General features: G+C 43.5%; 1 protein-coding gene across 1 annotated transcript in view; it reads right to left on the reverse strand.

The window, feature by feature from the left end:
- The window catches only part of LOC311147212 (PH domain leucine-rich repeat protein phosphatase 1-like), an 87,952-nt gene that overhangs the window by 11,171 nt on the left and 55,806 nt on the right, over positions 1 to 20,975 (reverse strand). Inside the window, exons 5-16 of the mRNA XM_084183852.1 lie at positions 18,550 to 18,696; positions 14,597 to 14,824; positions 12,785 to 12,987; positions 12,251 to 12,311; positions 12,025 to 12,120; positions 3,817 to 3,972; positions 3,302 to 3,502; positions 2,948 to 3,110; positions 2,719 to 2,849; positions 2,469 to 2,582; positions 1,909 to 2,103; positions 1,580 to 1,808 (exon numbers count right to left, since the gene is read on the reverse strand). Of these exons, the coding sequence (XP_084039978.1) occupies positions 1,580 to 1,808; positions 1,909 to 2,103; positions 2,469 to 2,582; positions 2,719 to 2,849; positions 2,948 to 3,110; positions 3,302 to 3,502; positions 3,817 to 3,972; positions 12,025 to 12,120; positions 12,251 to 12,311; positions 12,785 to 12,987; positions 14,597 to 14,824; positions 18,550 to 18,696 (1,924 nt within the window). The remainder of the gene's footprint in view (positions 1 to 1,579; positions 1,809 to 1,908; positions 2,104 to 2,468; positions 2,583 to 2,718; positions 2,850 to 2,947; positions 3,111 to 3,301; positions 3,503 to 3,816; positions 3,973 to 12,024; positions 12,121 to 12,250; positions 12,312 to 12,784; positions 12,988 to 14,596; positions 14,825 to 18,549; positions 18,697 to 20,975) is intronic.

The following is a 20,975-nucleotide window of genomic DNA, read 5'->3' on the forward strand; positions in this document are numbered from 1 at the left end:
TATGCAAACCAGGTATTTAAAAAGTTCAAAGTCTTGGTTCAATATTTGCAATGCGTAAATCAGTCATCATGCAATAGATTAAATCAGGCATTTGGTCCTTGAAAAGTCCTTGAAGTTATGGTAGGCTAGCCAATTTAGAAGTTGTACTGCTCCAATATAATTATTCTGTGATTTCAGTTCTGATTAGTTTTTATGAACGCTTTTGTTTGTTTCCCGACATTTCAATTGACGAGTGTTGCGCTAGTCTGTAGCTTTCGTTGCGGTAGAACCATGTGTTCTTATTATGGGCAAGACAACATCTCAAATGGCTAGACTGACTAGCTACCACATGGACAGACTTCCTTAGCATGCACCGGGACTAACGGTGCATGCAGTGTATTTAGTCAGGCAATGCCCACATTATTCTGAGATATTTTAGAATGTAAAAATAATATGAATGGAAATGCATAATGCCAATGGGAAGGCCTTTTAAAAATGTATTAATTCTTCAAGTGGTAATGGCTACTTTTTTGCATACATTTTTGGGAGAGTTTTTTTTCTATATGAAATGCAGTTCCTTGAAAATTACAATTAAGTGCTTGAAAAAGTCATTGAAAGTCTTTCAATTTGACTTGCCAATGTCTGTATGAACCCTGTATAGTATAGGCTACCTGCTCAGCCCAAAAGAAAGATAAGATCACCTGCTAATTGAAATGATGTACGCATCATTCGCTTTACTGTCAGATCTTGACCCAGGCCAGTATTTTTTTCATTCAGGCAAGTAGCTTTCTGTTGCCACTGGCCTGGTGTGATACTGGCAAATGTACCTGAATGTGGAGCCCTGCATAACCTTCGGGGGTTATAGAATTTAAAGTGAAATGGAATTGATGTGCATCACAAGCTTTTATATCAGTACTATTTCATTTGGAGAACTATTTCATTTAAATTAACAGCCTCTTACACACTGTTACACCCCCACACAAACACGCATAATACAATCATAACCTCTCCTCTCTCTCCGCACACTCACACACACACAAACAGCACCCGATGTCACAGGAATGCCAAAAAGATAATCAAGGACAACAACCACCCGAGCCACTGCCTGTTCACCCCGCTATCATCCAGAAGGCGAGGTCAGTACAGGTGCATCAAAGCTGGGACAGCTTCTATCTCAAGGCCATCAGACTGTTAAATAGCCTTCACTAGCACATTAGAGGCTGCTGCCTATATACATATATTATAAATCACTGGCCAATGTAATAAATGGAACACTAGTCAGTTTAATAATGTTTACATATCTTGCATTACTCATCTCATATGATATACTGTATTCTATACTATTCTACTGTATCTTAGTCTATGCCGTTCTGACATTGCTCGTCCATATATTTGTTGATATATTCTTAATTCCATTGCTTTACTTAGATTTGTGTGTATAGGGTATATGTTGTGAAATTGTTAGATATTACTTGTTAGATATTACTGCACTGTCGGAGCTAGAAACACAAGCATTTCGCTACACCTGCAATAACATCTGCTAAACACGTGTATGTGACCAATAAAATTTGATTTGATTTTGACACCCCTCTCTGTGTACCTCAGTGATGATGGCGTTGTGTTGTCTGATGCGTCGGTACTCTTCCTCCAGGCCTACGTTGTGAAGCAGAGAGAGGGGCAGTGGCTTGCCGTCCCGACACAGGATGGCCTGGCACTTGCCTACGTTGGCAGCGGTGAGGGTGAAGCAGCCGCCTGGGTCGGTGGGGTCGTGTCTGATGTGGCACAGGGCCGCCGAGCCACCCAGTTTCTGCCCTGCCGTACCCAGCTTCCTGTAGCACAGACAGAGAGAAAAGGAGAAGATTGCCTATCTGATACTGTCTAAATGTGAAGGTGTATGTCTCTCTGTGTGTGTGTGTGTTCCATATATACCTCTGCATGACAAGGAAGGTGTTGGTCATATGGTCTTCTTCACTATTGGTCTTGTGTAGCTCTTCGGCCAGAACATCGTTCATGGTACACTGCAGCAGGTATGGCACTTCCACGTTCCTGTCTCCATCAAACACCCCATACAGGGCCTCACGACTCCCACAGAAACTGTTCACCGACAGGGTGGCCACACACAGCCTGGAAACACATACACACACACGAATGCACACGCACAAGCACACACACACATTACACAAACACAAAAGCACAGACATGCAAAACGTTAATAATATGCCCTCAAGGATGTTTAGAGTTTAACACATACTGTAGTTCCCCAGCATTGCATCTCTCTCTCACATCTGTCACACACACGGACAGATGGACGTGTGCATACACCCACCCAGACTATCTCTACTGCCCCCCCCATTGACCTCACTGACTGACATATTCGTCTTAGTCACCATGGTAACTTTGCTAGTGTTTTGAAAGCTCTCCCATGGTGGCCCATTTGATTCACACATTATGTGGTTGTATCCTGTAGTGTAGTGTAGTATGTTACTCACTTGTTCTTGACGCCCGAGGCCTCTGTGTAACCATGACTCCACACAGCCGGCCCACCCGACGCCTCATTGGCTGAGAAGATCGGGGGCGGGTCGATGCGGAAACAGCGGATGTTACTACAACGAAGAGGAGAGAGGGTACTTATTAAAAGGATCACAGTGCAGGAATACAGGTACACAGACAAATTAATAAATAATTCAATTTGATTCTGTTCATCTTTAATCACAATTTGTCTACTAATAGAATACTTACTTGAGTTGTTCCAGGGTTTTGTGGTCCAGATTGAGGCGAGGGTTGCCAGTCAGGTCCAGCTCCTGGAGTTTAGGAGGCAGGTTCTCAGGCAGGGTGATCTCACTCAGCTCATTACAGCTCAGATCTACACACTGAGGAGAGACAGGAGAGGGTTAACACACACACGCATCCACACACACACACACACACACACAAATGCATATGCACGCACGCATGCACACACACTTACCTTCATCTCCATAAGCTGCATGACCTCAGGGAAGACCTCTATGGTGTTGGAGTGGGCGATGAGTGTGTGCATGCGTCTGAGGTTCATGATGGTGGTGGGCACCGTCTTCAGCCTGTTCCCACTCAGGTCCAACTCCTCCAGCTCCTCCAACTTGGCCATTTTACTACAGAGAAGGAAAAGGGATAGTCAGTGAGTATTTATGTATAAGAGACAGTGTACTGTATGTGTGGTAGACAAAGAAACAGTTATTTTGTGTGTGTGTGTGTGTGGGTGTGTGTGTGTGTGTGTGTGTGTGTGTGTGTGTGTGTGTGTGTGTGTGTGTGTGTGAGATGTAGCCTACATCTATCCACTCACCTGGCAGGGAAGGTCTGCAGGTAGTTGTAGGCCATGTGTAGTACTCGGAGGTGTGTGTGTCCCGTCAGTAAGGGAACACACTTATCAGTCAGACAGTTGTTGGTGAGGTACAGTTCCTGTAGGACGCTGTTGCTCTCCTCTGATAGGCTGGAGGGAGGCAGGTGCTCCAGCTTATTGGCTGAGGCATTCAGGCACCGCAAACTGAAACAGGAAGTGAGCCCTAATGTCAGTATTTCAACCATTAGACATATTTTAGCAGGGATAGTAATAGCGTGTAATAACTTGTATTAACATGTGTAATAACTTATAATAACTAGTAAATAACTGGGGTAATAACCTAAGGACACCTCATGCTGTTATATTGATACAAACAACACAGATCATATTTCATCTCAACATTACAGGCATATCATTCATTTACTTTTATACACACTGAGTTTCATTCACTACCATGTAATCATTTCATTGTATGTTTAACATCCTATATGTAATATATGTCTGTAATGTTGTGCTACCTGTCAGATTTGAGGAAGAGGTTGCAGGGCAGCTCTGCTAGCTGGTTGTGTTGTACGTCCAACACCTCCAGTAGTGGGCGCTCTACTCTCTCAGGCAGCTTCTGTAGGTGGTTGTGTCCCGCACTCAGCTTCCTCAGACTGCTGCTACACAGCAACCTGCCAGTAGGGGGGAGTGAAGAGACGTCAGTATCACAACCTAGAACAACATCACAGTCACAATGGGAGAGACATGGGCTGCATCTCAATGGTCAGAGTCAGACAGGAGGAGAGAAACAGGGGCTGCAACTCAATAGTCTCAAGTGGCTTCCTCGCCTCTTCTCCTTTTCTCCAGCTGCACTGATAAAGAAATTCAGAACAGGACAGGTGAAAGAAAATGCCTTCATATTACCTTCACTTAGTCTGTGTGTTCAGATCAGTTAAGACAAAGGAGTGGAGACAAGGAAAGTATGCTTGTAAAAGATGCACCGATAATTCTTCAGAAAGAAGACACATACGTTTAGGGAATTGGCGATAAACCGACATGTGGCTTGTGCTTAATGCAGCTAAAAGACCTTCTGTGCTTACGAAGACAAACGGACACACTATCACAGTGCAGCTGGTCTACTGGGGGCGGTGTGTGCATGCGTTTCTGTGCGCTTGTGCGCGCGTGATGTGTGTCTAAACTGGGTCGTAATAGAAGGCATGGAATGGGGGTGGGGAAGGGATGAAGATGTGAAAACAGAACATATCAGCGCCTCTAGTGGAGCCTGCAGCTAAGATTCATAATTTTGACACATCCTGAGTAAAATATAGATCTGCAGAGAGAGATAGGGGATAGAGAGAGAGAGAGAGAGAGAGATGGAGTGAGAGAGATGGCGTGAGAGAGAGAAAGAGAAAGAATGAGAGGGGAGAGAACAAGGAGAGAGAGAAAGAGGGAGAGAAAGGGAGAGAGATTAATACAGTGAGAAGAAAGAAAGAAAGAAAGAAAGAAAGAAAGAAAGAAAGAAAGAAAGAAAGAAAGAAAGAAAGAAAGAAAGAAAGAAAGAAAGAAAGAAAGAAAGAAAGAAAGAAAGAAAGAAAGAAAGAAAGGAGCATCTGAAGTGACCTAGAGGGTGATATAAAAAGAGAAAGAGAGAGGATGGGATGGTGGTGATAGGCTATCTGGTTGATTCATGGTGCTTTGTGGGGGATAGAAGACTGACCATGAGGCGGGGGCACACAGATATAAGATTAAGTTTCCAGAGGGACTAAATGAGACTACTGGCTGCGTCTCAACAGTCTAAACTAACTTCCTTTTTTCCTTCCCTCCATGATCACTGATCTGGCAGGACATGAGAGGTGGAATACACATGGTGAAAACCCATCCAGTCTTTTGACTTATCAGTGGCTACGAAGGAAAGGAGACAAGAAAATGAAGCCATTTTAGACTATTGAGAAAGAGCCATTTGGAGAATACAGAGAGGGATTGTACAGTATCCTGTTGGACATTCTTCTAACGAATACCCCTCACAAATACACATCAACTGGGATATTCTGTAATGATGTCAGTGATCATTGTGCAATTGCTTGTGTTAGAAATACAAAAAAGACAAAAGCCAAACCCCATTATATTTTTAAAAGACATTTTAGACAGTTTGATGAGCAAGCATTCTTACATGATCTGTACCATAATATTGACAGAATAAGTCTGATTCCCGATGTTAACAATGCCTGGGACTATTTTTATATGAAATGTGTGTCCTTTTGTGATAAGCATGCCCCTGTGAAGAAATTGAGAATCAGTGAAAGGGACAATCCCTGGTTTTCAGATAACTTGGCAGAATTATTTAGAAAGAGAAATGTCTCTTGGGCTCAAGCTAGACATACAAATGCTCCTGTTGACTGGGCCGCCTTCAAAGCGCTACGAAACGAATGTACAGGATTGATCAGGAAGTCCAAATCAGATTTCTATCTAAATGCAGTCGCAGAGAACCTAAACAACCCTACCAAGTTCTGGAAGCTAATCAAATCAGTGTCAGGTTCTAATGTATCCTCTGGCCTTCCTGACCATTTAATGATGGGTTCTAATGAAGTGAAGGATAAAGCTGATATTGTAGGAGTTTTTAACAAGCACTTCATATCTGCTGGTTCAGTTTTTGATAATGGTGGGGCCCAAGCCTCTAATGTAAGCTCTGTTACAGTAAACTATGATATAGGCTCTCATGTGAACCATTTTAACTTTGAGCCTGTTTCTTATGCTGAGGTCTATAAAGCACTAAAGGCAATAGACTTTAAAAGGTCTGCAGGTCCAGACAACCTGGATCCCTACCTCTAAAGATTTTACCTCACATTTTCAACTTGAGTCTCTTGACCAATCCCATACCCAGCATTTGGAAATCAGCTTATGTCCTCCCACTACTAAAGGGTGGAGATCCCTCAGATGCTAATAACTATCGTCCTATCTCCAGACTCCCTATCATGGCCAAAGTTCCTAGTGATCTCACAGTTAAATAACTTCTAATTGAAAATAACATACTGAGCGGGGTTCAATCTGGCTTTAGATCGGGGCACAGCACCACAACTGCAGCTATGGCAGTGGCAAATGACATCATAAACACATTTGATAAAAAGCAACATTGTGCTGTTCTGTTTGTTGATTTATCAAATGCATTTGATTCATCAAATGCATTTGATTCAATTGACCATGAATTGTTGCTAGCTAGACTCAGTAACATTGGTCTCAGTGAAGGGGCGGTAAATTGGTTTAGGAACTATCTTTCTGACAGAACACAATGTGTATATGCTGACAATCACAAGTCTAGTTTTCTTGAGATTAATAGAGGTGTGCCCCAGGTGTTGTTCTCAATTTTTTTATTAATGATCTGGGAAATTGGATGCAACCAGCAAAGTTGCATCTATATGCAGATGATACAGTCATATAATAATGTGCTCTTTCTCTGGTTCAGGCTGTTGAAGAGCTCCAGACTGCTTTTCAGTCACTGCAGGCCTCCCTTTATGGTCTAAAACTGGTCTTGAATGTACAAAAAACAAAATGCATGACCTTTACCAGAGAAGGTTAGCATTGTCACATCTGGTGGCTTATCCATTGAAAAAGTGTCATCCTACAAATACCTAGGTATATAGTTGGATGACAAGTTGTCCTTTAAAGTTCATATGGATAATCTTGTGAGGAAGCTTAAATTGAAATTGGGGTTTTATTTTCGTAGTAAGGCTTGCTTCCCACTTATGGCTAGAAAGAAGCTTGTTCAGGCCACTTTTCTCTCTGTAATTGATTATGGGGACTTGTTGTATATGCATGCAGCCTCCTCTGTCTTGCAGAAACTGGACTCTGTTTATTACATTTTAGTCATTTAGCAGACACTCTTTATCCAGAACAACTTACAGTTAGTGAGTGAATACATTTTAATTTTCTTTCATACTGGTCCCCCGTGGGAATCGAACCCACAACCCTGGCGCTAAAAGCACCATGCTCTACCAACTGAGCTACATGCATCTTTGCGCTTTATTACAAATTGCACCTTGTACCAAATGGTGGGTTGGACCTCACTTTATATGCGCAGAAAGCTACATTTGTACGTGTTCATCTACAAAGCCCTTTTGGGTAAACTCCCTCTTTAACTCTGTAGTCTGGTCTTCTTCACCACCAGCAGTTACCATTCCTGGTCTGCTAGGTGGTTGCTACTTAAAGTCCACAGTACATTTACAGTATTAGGCAAGACTGCCTTCTCGTCTTGTGCACCAGAGGCATGGAATAGCCCTCTTTCTAATTTCACTAGGGCTAGTGAGCTCCTGTCCACCAGCTGATTTTAGGCAATGAATAATTATTCTTTGTCCATTCTTTTTCTCTAAACCAAATAAAAATGTTGATGAGGCATCCATTTCAGAGATTCCCTGAAACGTACTTCTCACCAATGCCCCCTGTGCTCTGATACCCAGCAGGTCTGCCAAAGCAGCTTTTTTTCCTCTTGAGGGCCTGAGTATGGCCTCGACCTCCTGTGGTCTCAACCAACGTCAGGAGTTCCACTATTTCAGACTCAAGGGCTTTCATTGATCTGGTGATGTCATTGGTGACATTCATCGTGTATTGATTACATAATTGTTGAATCTGGATTTTCCCTATATCCCACCACTGTTGAAGGGATACAAAACTGTTTTTTTGAGACCTCCACCTCTCCCAGAAAAAACTAAAACATTTCCTGAAGTGACCATCACTCAATAAAGTTATATTAAAATGCCAGTATGAGCTTTTTGGTTTTACAGCATTAATGAACACCACCTCCGTTATTAGGTAGTGGGTTCGATCCCCGGGACCACCCATACACAAAAAGAATGTATGCACGCATGACTGTAAGTCGCTTTGGATAAAAGCGTCTGCTAAATGGCATATTATTATTATTATTATCAGAAAATCCCACTGGGGTTATCACACTTGATTTACAGACCTGAGATTGATGCTCAAAACAATAAAACCTATCTAACCTGACCATAGAGATGGTGTTCTCTCTTACATGGGCCCATGTGTACTGTCTCGTGCCTCCATGTTGACTCCGCCAAATATCACACAGTTCATGTGTTACAATTAAGCGTTTTTAAAAAGTCCTTGAGGCTATATGAGGTTCTTTGTGATTTCTATCTAAATCACTGACTGTGCAGTTAAAATCCCCAGCAATAAATAAATAATCCTCAGTATTACATTTCTCAATGGTATTTGATAATGTCTCTAAAAAACATACCCTCTCAGCTGCCACCACTGGGGAATATACATTTATCAGACACATAGTGATGTTTTCATACCTCGCTCTAACGTTTAATAACCTCCCCTCAACTACCTCTTCAACCTCATATGACAAAGGCAAAAACCCTTTTGAGAACAAGTTTTTATGACTACACACCATTGTCCCCCCCACTCCTGTTGCCACATAACTTCATTTTCCATATTACTATGGGTTTCTTGTAGAAAACGTATGTTACTTCCCTTTCTCTTAACTCATACACTACGGCTCTTCTTTTAACGTCTCTCGCCCCATTTATGTTTAAAGAAGAAATCTTAAAACTGCTCATGGATGAAAATAAAATACAGAGGAAGACCCAGAAACCACATCTCTTTACAGAGTTAAGGCTGCGCCCGAACTCTTTCATTTCCTTTAGAATTGACATCACTTATCACTCTCGTGACCACTTTCTTGAGTCTAGCAATTTCAAGGATTGTCAAACCTCCCCCTGTTATTTTTTACATCAGAAACTTTGCTGATTCAATAAACAATTCACATTCAGGAAAAACATCTGTTACATTATAATCCTGCATATATTTCTTCCCTTTTGTCAAATTCAGAAATTGACATACCTTCTCAATCCCATACCTCCCTTCCACCCCATTTCTCTCACTATTTTGTTGTGACGCGTCAGATGACTCACTCTCGCTATCCTCCCCAGAAGAAAACTCCACCATCTCTACAACCTGTTTATCCTCAACTGATTTATCAATCTCTACTGTCCTCTTAGAATTAGACCCTTCACCACCCCTTAAATTCTTCCTCTTACTCCTCGGTACTTTGAAAACAGATGCTTCCTTTTCCATTATTTCAATCTCCTCTTGACCTCCAATTTCATTTTCCAGCACCACCTCAGCGACAGCAGTCGCAATTTCACCGACTGTTTCCCCTCCCTCTTTGTTCTGATCTACCACAATTGCCCCCGTAGCCACACTGCTTCCTTTCTCCCTTCCCCTGCACCCTTAGCATGTTCATCCCTTTGCGGTGGTGCATTAGCTGTACCAGCACTAGAGCTGCTACCGGGCTCCGCGCGCTCGTTCTCGGGACAATAACGTACCAAATGCCCCTCTCTTCCACAGCCAAAGCATTTCATTGATTCAGTAGAAGCGTAGAAGACATAATCAAATCCATCAATCTTAAAACTGAACGTCAGTGTCCTTCTTTAAAATCATATGCACAAAGGAGATTTGCATCCAAAAAAGTTGACCATGACGAGATAACTCTCGCTCCAACACTTCATCTCTAACAAATGGTGGCACGTTAGAAAGTATAACTTTCTTCGCCGGATTCATAAGAGGAAATACCGACGTCTGTGTCTCCCGCAACACAATACCACTCTCAACTATCGTATTCACCTTTTCAATGGAATCTACGAGTATCACTACAGCGCTATTCATCCTTGAGGCTGATTTTATGCTATCATACCCAATGATAGCACCTACTGCTAAGCTACATTCTTCCACTGAACACCCTGCTGCAGCAGGAATCTTTACTCCATGCCGCCGACTAAGTTTTTCAAACTCCAAACCTCCGCGAGTGGCCATTGCAACCAGCCCCACCCATTGGTTGCGCCCTCGAGAAAAACAACCTCAACGATCCCACCACCCCTATACGTGCTTAGTGATAGTGAGACAAGATAACCTTAAAACAACTAAACTAATCAATATATATATATACAGTGCTATGAAAAAGTATTTGCCCCCTTTCTAATTTTCTCTACTTTTGCATATTTGTGATACTGAATGTTATCAGATCTTCAACCAAAATCTAATATTAGATAAAGGGAACATAAGTGAACAAATAACACAACAATTACATATTTATTTAATTTATTTCATAAACAAAGTTATGCAACACCCAATTCCCCTGTGTGAAAAAGTAATTGACCCCTTACACTCAATAACTGGTTGTGCCACCTTTAGCTGCAATGACTCCAACCAAATGCTTCCTGTAGTTGTTGATCAGTCTCTCACGTCGCTGTGGAGGAATTTTGGCCCACTCTTCCATGCAGAACTGCTTTAACTCAGTGACGTGTGGGTTTTCAAGCATGAACTGCTCGTTTCAAGTCCTGCCACAACATCCCAAACTCTGCATTACACAGTAAGAACATCATACCAAAGGTCAAGCATGGTGGTGGTGGTGTGATGGTTTGGGGATGCTTTGCTGCCTCAGGACCTGGACGACTTGCCTTAATAGAAGGAACCATGAATTCTGCTCTGTATCAGAGAATTCTACAGGAGAATGTCAGACCATCTGTCTGTGAGCTGAAGCTGAAGCGCAGCTGGGTAATGCAGACAATGATCCAAAACACACAATCAAGTCTACATGAAAATTGCTGAAAAGCAACAGATTGGAAGTTTTGGAATGGCCTAGTCAAAGTCCAGACCTAATCCCAATTGAGATGTTGTGGCAGGACTTGAAACGAGCAGTTCATGCTTGAAAACCCACACGTCAATGAGTTAAAGCAGTTCTGCATGGAAGAGTGGGCCAAAATTCCTCCACAGCGACGTGAGAGACTGATCAACAACTACAGGAAGCATTTGGTTGGAGTCATTGCAGCTAAAGGTGGCACAACCAGTTATTGAGTGTAAGGGGTCAATAACTTTTTCACACAGGGGAATTGGGTGTTGCATAACTTTGTTTATGAAATAAATTAAATAAATATGTAATTGTTGTGTTATTTGTTCACTTATGTTCCCTTTATCTAATATTAGGTTTTGGTTGAAGATCTGATTACATTCAGTATCACAAATATGCAAAAGTAGAGAAAATTAGAAAGGGGGTAAATACTTTTTCATAGCACTGTATATACACCGAAACCCAATGGAGTGAAAAGAATTCCAGTCGCTCTCACAATCACTCCAGCTTCACGACTCACTCCCAGCATGCACTCCGACGAGAGAGACTGACCGTAGATAGAGAAAAAGAGAGAGAGAGAAGTTTACGTTTGGCAATGTTTCCCATGCCAATAAAGCCCTTTGAATTGAATTGAGAGCGAGAGAGAGAGAGAGACTGACCGTAAATAGACCTAGATAGAGAGAGAGCGAGAGAGAGAGAGAGAGAGAGAGAAGTTTATGTTTGGCAATGTTTCCCATGCCAATAAAGCCCTTTGAATTGAATTGAATTGAGAGCGAGAGAGAGATAGAGAGAGACTGACCGTAAATAGAGATAGATAGAGCGAGAGAGAGACCGACCATACATAGATAGAGAGAGACTGACCATAGATAGAGATGGATAGAGAGAGTGACTGACCGTAGATAGAGATAGACAGAGAGAGTCAGAGAGAGACTGACCATAGATAGAGATAGAGACAGACTGACCATAGATAGAGAGAGAGAGACTGACCGTAAATAGAGATGGATAGAGAGAGACAGAGAGAGACTGACCGTAGATAGCGCTAGATAGAGAGAGCGAGAGAGAGCGAGAGCGAGAGAGAGAGAGAGAGAGAGAGACTGACCGTGCTGGGAGCTCAGTAACGAGGTTGTGGCTGATGTCCAGAACTTCTAGTTTCTTAATCTCACACAGCCACTCTGGGATGGCCTCCATACGATTCCTACAGAGAGAGGGAGAGGGGAAGAGAGAGGTCAGGTTTGAAGAGGCTTTGTGAGTATGTTAGGTTTTAGAAAGTGTCTGTACAGTATTTTCAGTAATGTTGAGTGTTTAAGGGAAGTTGTTGGCCTCACCTGGAGATGTCCATATAGGTGAGGTTGGAGGGCACTGGGCTGACATCCAGTTCCTGTAGCTCTGTAGAAGAGAACACAATAAGAGAGCATTAAACCACCAATCTGTGTGACATGACAAATGGAACCAGACGCTGTAGCTAGGTAGTGATGGAGATTGAGAATGACACTGGCAATAGTGGAGGAATTCCAGATGCAGCAGGCCCTCCCCACGTCCGTTTGCGATATTACAACAACAAAGACGTAACTTCTAACAATGAACACTGTTTTTTATATGCACGTGCAATAGAACAGCAGAGTATGTCCAACATATTTTTACAATGATGCTGGATGCTCATTGTCTCAAAACAAAAATAATAACAAATTCACCTGGGGCGGCCAGTGGCGTTGTTTCATCTATCGCGGATCTCAGCTTTAACCATTAGTGTGGAAAATGCGAAACTGACCCAAAATCAGCGTCTAGGGTCAACTTCACCCAACTACATCCTTACAAGCACAGCAGGCATAGATGGACTCTAACTGGGGATGCAGACCCACCGTTGTTCTGTGCATAGACAGCCTTGAGCATGGAGCCCTTGGCCTTGAGGGTGGCGATGTGGTTCCTCTCACAGTGGAGGACCTCCAGACGGGGGAAGAGGGAAGCATCCAGCTCCTCCAGCCCGTTGTCACGCACATCCAGCTGGGTCACGTGTCTCAGAAGGTCTGGCTCATCTGGAACCACCACCCGGATCTTATTCAGCCTGATGGCACAGAGGGCAGAGGTTTGAGGTCATGCATAATTGGACAGTAGGCAGTATGGGCCGTAGCCTAATTAACCCTCTGGACACAGGCATCAGATTAAGATCAATGTCTGTATGGATTGATATTTGATTGAGTTGTCAACTAAGGGGATTTTGAAATCAAATCTGAGTTTAATTGAAATGAACACATTGATTCAATATCTACAATCCCTAATAGATGGTCCGATATCTCATATGTGTGGCTAAATAAATGTACTGAAGTCTCCTCTCCTATACTTAAAATCTAAGGTCTGAACTCAATGGCCCTATCTCTGTGTATGCACCATCAGGGTTACTCATTAACAGTTATACGTGCCAGCTAACCTGACACTAACACATTTCTACATATTTTTGTAAAAGACTGGAAAAAGCTGCTCCGACCGACAAAAAGAACAGACCGCACCATATTCATCTCTAGCTACAATCACGTGTGATCTTTGGTCCTGAATTTGAGAACATGATGCAGAGGCACTTTAGTGAATGTCCCATCGGTGTGAGAGGAGTGATGTATTAACTAGACAAATAATGCTAAGTCACTCAAAGCCTGCTCTTTCTCAAGCAGGGGGGAGAACACCGGTCTAGTAATGATTACGTGACTTTCCATGCTGACTGTCTGTTTAGCCTGGTTCTGTTCCATGCCAACTGTCGGTTTAGCCTGGTTCCATCTGATTGTCTGTTTAGCCTGGTTCCATCTGACTCTGTTTAGCCTGGTTCTGTTTCACTCTGATTCTCTGTTTAGCCTGGTTCTGTTCCATACTGACTGTCTATTTAGCCTAGTTCTGTTCCATGCTGACTGTCTGTTTAGTCTGGTTCTGTTCCATGCCAACTGTCGGTTTAGCCTGGTTCCATCTGATTGTCTGTTTAGCCTGGTTCCATCTGACTCTGTTTAGCCTGGTTCTGTTTCACTCTGATTCTCTGTTTAGCTTGGTTCTGTTCCATGCTGACTCTCTGTTTAGCCTGGTTCTGTTCCACTCTTATTCTCTGTTTAGCCTGGTTCTGTTCCATGCCGACTTTCTGTTTAGCCTGGTTCTGTTCCACTCTTATTCTCTGTTTAGCCTGGTTCTGTTCCATGCCGACTTTCTGTTTAGCCTGGTTCTGTTCCATACAGTTTAGTATAGTTTCCTCTCAATGTTTGAGTTTTGCGATAGAGAGATAACTCCAGTCAAACATGTGTCTGGCTGGCAACACCCAAGTGTCTAAACATGCATGGGATTATAAGCATTCTGTGATTGGATTGTGACCAACATCAGTGAGATTGAATGTTTCACGCCAGGTGTTTAGACGTGATTCCGGGTAGGTGTAGATTGTGATCAGATCATAAGAATGGCCAAAACACGCATGGTGTTCATCTGGTGACCAAGTTGCATGCATCTGCCATTACTGTACATGCAATTGGAAAAAACGGGACACCAAATGTTTTGGCCTGGGTGCAAAGCTTGATGTCTGTGTACTCTGTGACTGAATTACAAAATGTTTCTTTAACATGAGCTGTAGATAGGATCTGAATAGAGTTTGTCTGCCTGTCTCTCTGTCCGTCCGTCTATCTACATCTGTCTATCTAGCCGCGTACCGTAGGTCGACGTGTTTGACCCGGAGTAGTCTGAAGTTCTGCAGCACCAGTGTGTCCAGGCTGTTACCGGCCATACACAGCCTCTCCATGGACACCAGACGCTCTAGCACCTGAGGCACGTGGGTAAACTGGTTGAAGGACAGGCCCAGGTAGCCCAGTCTCTGGAGTGAGCCCAGCTCACTGGGTAACTCACTCAGACAGTTACCGTCCAGGAGAAACGTCTGCAGACTGGAGAAAGGGAGAGAGAGAGAGAGAGAGAGAGAGAGAGAGAGAGAGAGGTGAGCATTTTAATTTTTAATTTTTTTATTTCACCTTTATTTAACCAGGTAAGCCAGTTGAGAACAGGTTGTCATTTACAACTGCGACCTGGCCAAGATAAAGCAAAGCAGTGCAATAAAAACAACACAGAGTTACATATGGGGTAAAAAACATAAAGTCAAAAATACAGCAGAAAATATATATACAGTGTGTGCAAATGTAGCAAGTTATGGAGGTAAGGCAATAAATAGGCTATAGTGCAAAATAATTACAATAGTATTAACACTGGAATGCTAGATGTGCAAGAGATTATGTGCAAATAGAGATACTGGGGTGCAAAAGAGCAAAATAAATAACAATATAGGGATGAGGTAGTTGGGTGGGCTAATTTCAGATGGGCTGTGTACAGGTGCAGTGATCGGTAAGGTGCTCTGACAACTGATGCTTAAAGTTATTGAGGGAGATAAGAGTCTCCAGCTTCAGAGATTTTTGCAATTCGTTCCAGTCATTGGCAGCAGAGAACTGGAAGGAATGGCGGCCAAAGGAGGTGTTGGCTTTGGGAATGACCAAATGTAGATATACCTGCTGGAGCGCAGACTACGGGTGGGTGCTGCTATGGTGACCAATGAGCTAAGATAAGGCGGGGATTTGCCTAGCAGTGATTTATAGATGGCCTGGAGCCAGTGGGTTTGACGACGAACATGTAGTGAGGACCAGCCAACAAGAGCGTACAGGTCACAGTGGTGGGTAGTGTATGGGGCTTTGGAGACAAAACGGATGGCACTGTGATAGACTACATCCAATTTGCTGAGTAGAGTGTTGGAGGCTATTTTGTAAATGACATCGCCGAAGTCAAGGATCGGTAGGATAGTCAGTTTTACGAGGGCATGTTTGGCAGCATGAGTGAAGGAGGCTTTGTTGCGAAATAGGAAGCCGATTCTAGATTTAACTTTGGATTGGAGATTCTTTATGTGAGTCTGGAAGTTGAGTTTACAGTCTAACCAGACACCTAGGTATTTGTAGTTGTCCACATACTCTAGGTCAGACCCGTCGAGAGTGGTGATTCTAGTCGGGTGGGCGGGTGCCAGCAGCGTTCGATTGAAAAGCATGCATTTAGTTTTACTAGTGTTTAAGAGCAGTTGGAGGCTACTGAAGGAGTGTTGTATGGCATTGAAGCTCGTTTGGAGGTTTGTTAACACAGTGTCCAATGAAGGGCCAGATGTATACAAAATGGTGTCGTCTGCGTAGAGGTGGATCTGAGAGTCACCAGCAGCAAGAGCGACATCATTGATATACATGGAGAAAAGTGTCGGCCCAAGAATTGAACCCTGTGGCACCCCCATAGAGACTGCCATAGGTCCAGACAACAGGCCCTCCGATTTGACACACTGAACTCTATCTGAGAAGTAGTTGGTGAACCAGGCGAGGCAGTCATTTGAGAAACCAAGCCTATTTAGTCTGCCAATAAGAATGCGGTGGTTGACAGAGTCGAAAGCCTTGGCCAGGTCGATGAAGACGGCTGCACAGTACTGTCTATTATCAATCGCGGTTATAATATCGTTTAGGACCTTGAGCGTGGCTGAAGTGCACCCATGACCAGCTCGGAAACCGGATTGCATAGCGGAGAAGGTACGGTGGTATTCGAAATGGTCGGTGATCTGTTTGTTAACTTGGCTTTCAAATACTTTCGAAAGGCTGGGCAGGATGGATATAGGTCTGTAGCAGTTTGGATCTAGAGTGTCACCCCCTTTGAAGAGGGGGATGACCGCGGCAGCTTTCCAATCTCTGGGGATCTCAGACGTTATGAAAGAGAGGTTGAACAGACTAGTAATAGGGGTTGCGACAATTTCGGCGGCTAGTTTTAGAAAGAAAGGGTCCAGATTGTCTAGCCCAGCTGATTTGTAGGGGTCCAGATTTTGCAGCGCTTTCAAAACATCAGCTGTCTGAATTTGTGTGAAGGAGAAGCGGGGGGGGGCATGGGCAAGTTGCAGCGGAGGGTGCAGAGTTGGTGGCCGGGGTAGTGGTAGCCAGATGGAAAGCATGGCCAGCTGTAGCAAAATGCTTGTTGAAATTCTCGATTATTGTAGATTTATCGGTGGTGATAGTGTTTCCTAGCCTCAGTGCAGTGGGCAGCTGGGAGGAAGTGCTCTTATTCTCCATGGACTTTACAGTGTCCCAAAACTTTTTGGAGTTAGTGCTACAGGATGCAAATTTCTGTTTGAAAAAGTTAGCCTTTGCTTTCCTGACTGCTTGTGTATATTGGTTCCTAACTTCCCTGAAAAGTTGCATATCGCGGGGGCTATTTGATACTAATGCTGTACGCCACAGGATGTTTTTGTGCTGGTCAAGGGCAGTCAAGTCTGAGGAGAACCAGGGGCTATATCGGTTCTTAGTTCTGTATTTTTTGAATGGGGCATGTTTATTTAAGATTGAGAGGACATTACTTTTAAGGAACAACCAGGCATCCTCTACTGACGGAATGAGATCTATATCCATCCAGGATACCTGGGCCAGGTCAATTAGGAAGGCCTGCTCGCTAAAGTGTTTTAGGGAGCGTTTGACAGTGATGAGGGGTGGTCGTTTGACCGCGGACCCGTTACGGACGCAGGCAATAAGGCAGTGATCGCTGAGATCCTGGTTGAAGACAGCTGAGGTGTATTTAGAGGGTATGTTAGTCAGGATGATATCTATGAGGGTACCCATGTTTACGGATTTAGGGTTGTACCTGGTAGGTTCGTTGATAATTTGCGTGAGGTTGAGGGCATCTAGTTTGGATTGTAGGATGGCTGGGGTATTAAGCATATCCCAATTTAGGTCACCAAGCAGTACGAACTCTGAGGATAAATGGGGGGCAATCAATTCACATATGGTGTCCAGGGCACAGCTGGGGGCTGAGGGGGGTCTGTAGCAAGCGGCAACAGTGAGAGACTTATTTCTGGAAAGGTGGATTTTTAGAAGTAGAAGCTCAAACTGTTTGGGCACAGACCTGGATAGTATGATAGAGCATGATGTGAGAAGACAGCAATTTATCTGTTCTTTTAAGATCCCCTGTCCAATGCATGGTGATCAAGTACAATCAAAAGAGCTTCATTACAAACAGTTAAGTCCCTTTTGAACAACATTCTTCTCCACATTCTGATACTAAGGTCTATCTCTCTACAACCAGGAGGTGGCAGTAGTAGCATTGAGGCTCAGTGGGCATACTGAGGAATTCACAGGCTGTATTCCAGATCCTTCCATTAGATGAGAGGTGATCAGCTAAACTGCTGCTGCTGAAAGGAAGCAGGCATCACCTTATCACAGTTTCTCTTTCCTGTCCTAAATTATCACCCCACGTGAACTACTATCATTTTTCCTATCAGTTCATTCTGCATACACTTCAGGTTACCATCAGATCATCAGACAATCATCTGAAATATTTAACATATTTAATATATCTATGATATTTCAGAACCTATCCAATTGTCTCCTGTGTCTGGGGTAGATAGGTAGAAACTCACACTAACCACTGATACTTCATGTTGAAGGTTAGAGGGATGTGTTTCATGTAGGCTTATCCCCTATAGGAAAAACGAATGGTAGAAAAACGATTGGAACCATTTCCCTGTTTGACTGCTAGGTTTTATGGGTATTATGACTCATACTGTGGTACTCTATAGGGTGCCATTGACCCCTAGACACTTCCTGGTTCTTACTTGGTCATGGATCCCACAGTTTGGTCCACGTTGGTCAGGTAGTTACAGCTGAGGTTGACCTCGGTGAGGGTGGGGATGTCGCAGATGGCCATGGGGAACTGACCCAGCTGGTTATTAGAGAGATTGAGGCTACGCAGACGAGAGAACCTGGCAGAGAGAAGGAGAAGAGGGAGGAGGAGGAGAGAGAGAGGTTATGACTAGTATATTTAAACAATAAGGCCCGAGGAGGTGTGGTATATGGCCAATATACAACAGCTAAGGGCTGTTCTTATGCACGACGCAACGTGGAGCGCCTGGACACAGCCCTTAGCCGTGGTATATTGGCCATATATGACAAACCCCGAGAAGTCTTATTGCTATTATAAACTGGTTACCAACATAATTAGAGCAGTAAAAATAAATGTTTTGTCATACCCGTGGTATACGGTCTGATACACCACGGTTTTCAACCAATCAGCATTCAGGGCTCGAACCACCCAGTTTATAATATGTATTATGTAGCTTGTTGGTTCAAGAGCAGTGTGCTGCTGTGCGCATGTAACCACACTGTTATAAGAGTAAGTGCACTCTGTTAGAATGCTCCCAAAGTTGAAAACAAACCTCAAAACACTATGGGTCTTTGACTGACCTTTTCTGTTCCTCGGTCATACTATGGTAAATTGTTAAATATCACACATCTGTGATATTGTGGAGTTAGCAAAGTCAGTGGTCTGACTCAACAGTTGAAATGAAAATACAAATGAATTGTCATGTTGAGAAAACAGGCAGAGCGTGTGTTGTCAGTAGCAACACCAGAGGCTAGTGGCATTTGGCTTTGTGTCCTATGGTACAGCAGTGACCTTCAGTCAAGTCACCCTTACATGGGAAAGGGGACAGGGACAGGAGATTGAGGGGATGGCACATAGCCCCACCACTCATGGGCCAATTGCCATGTTAGCATCAAAGCTGATAACCTCATAGTTTGCTGCCTTTTAGTCTGGTAATGCTTTGAATCGCTCACACACACACACACACACACACACACGCTCACACACGCACACAGCCAGCGAGCCAGCCCCTTCATCATGTGTTAGAAGAAAAAGGGAAGCTAGATGACAGGGCTATTGATTTGCCATTTAATTCCAGCTGAGGTAGGGAGGGAGGGAGGTGTCCTCCTAGAGGAGCTGAACGAGACAAGGAGGCTGGGACAGCCCTGCGCTACTGTAGATCACCAGCTCAAATCTGCTGACTAACACTACACATACTTCCTCTCTCTGCCCCCCTCTCTCTATCGCTCTCTTTCTCCCTCCCTCTCTCTCTGCCCCCCTCTGTCTATCTCCCCATCTCGGTGCGTCTCTCTCTATCTGTCTCTTTCGTTCTCATATTTATAATGCTACCTAAAAGTTATGAAGGACGAGAGTGGGGGTGAGAGTGGGAGGTGAGAGAGAGAGAGAGAGAGAGAGAGAGAGAGAGAGAGAGAGAGAGAGAGAGAGAGAGAGAGAGAGAGAGAGAGAGATAAATAAATAACGAGGGAGGGAGGGGGAAAGAGAGAGGAGGGACACTACCTGGAAAAATACTAACTAGTCAGAAGCCATGATGTGACAGAAACCCAGTGTTTATAGGGAAACAAAAAGGAGAACAAACCAGGTTTCCATCCAAACTTTTGGATAGAAAATGTCACAGCAGGCCTGATGGAAACACAACATTTGTCAGTAAACTTTCCAAATGTCGATAAAACAAAATACGCTAGACAAGGTGGGATCTTTTTCTGTCTGTACAATTAATTATGCAAGAAATGGTGGTGGAAACGCCTTTATGCACAAATATTGATATAATAACCATCATATTGAAGTAAACTTAGAGTCACGCGACGATATGTTGTGTGGTCCTCCCACTACGACTCGGGAAAGAATGCCGTTTATTAGGCTCCAGATTATATAAATTATGATGAACTTCACAGGGTGGTGAAAGTGCACGGTGATGAGCTCCTTTCCAATAAATATTGAGGGTCTTACTCTGGTGACATGATGATCGATGCTTGGCTGCCATTTGACAAATAAAACTAATCTTGCTATTTTGTCCATAATAATCTCATCATGTAGGCTATACACCCACACTGTATCTGGGAGCTGTTGGCTACAGCTACGTGCCAAGTCCAGAGTGGCACATTCGCTATAAAACGCACATTTTTTTTGTGACAATCAATCAATGAAATGTATTTATAAAGCCCTTTTTACATCAGCAGATGTCACAAAGTGCTTATACAGAAACACAGCCTAAAAGGCCAAACAGCAAGCAATGCAGAAGCACGGTGGCTAGGAAAAACTCCCTAGAAAGGCAGGAACCTAAGAGGAAACCTAGAGAGGAAGCAGGCTCTGAGGGGTGGCCAGTCCTCTTCTGGCTGGGCAGGGTGGAGATTATAAGAGTACATGGCCAGATCTCTCTCT

This window comes from Coregonus lavaretus (assembly GCF_964263955.1).
Source record: "Coregonus lavaretus genome assembly, chromosome: 19".
Lineage (NCBI taxonomy): Eukaryota > Metazoa > Chordata > Actinopteri > Salmoniformes > Salmonidae > Coregonus > Coregonus lavaretus.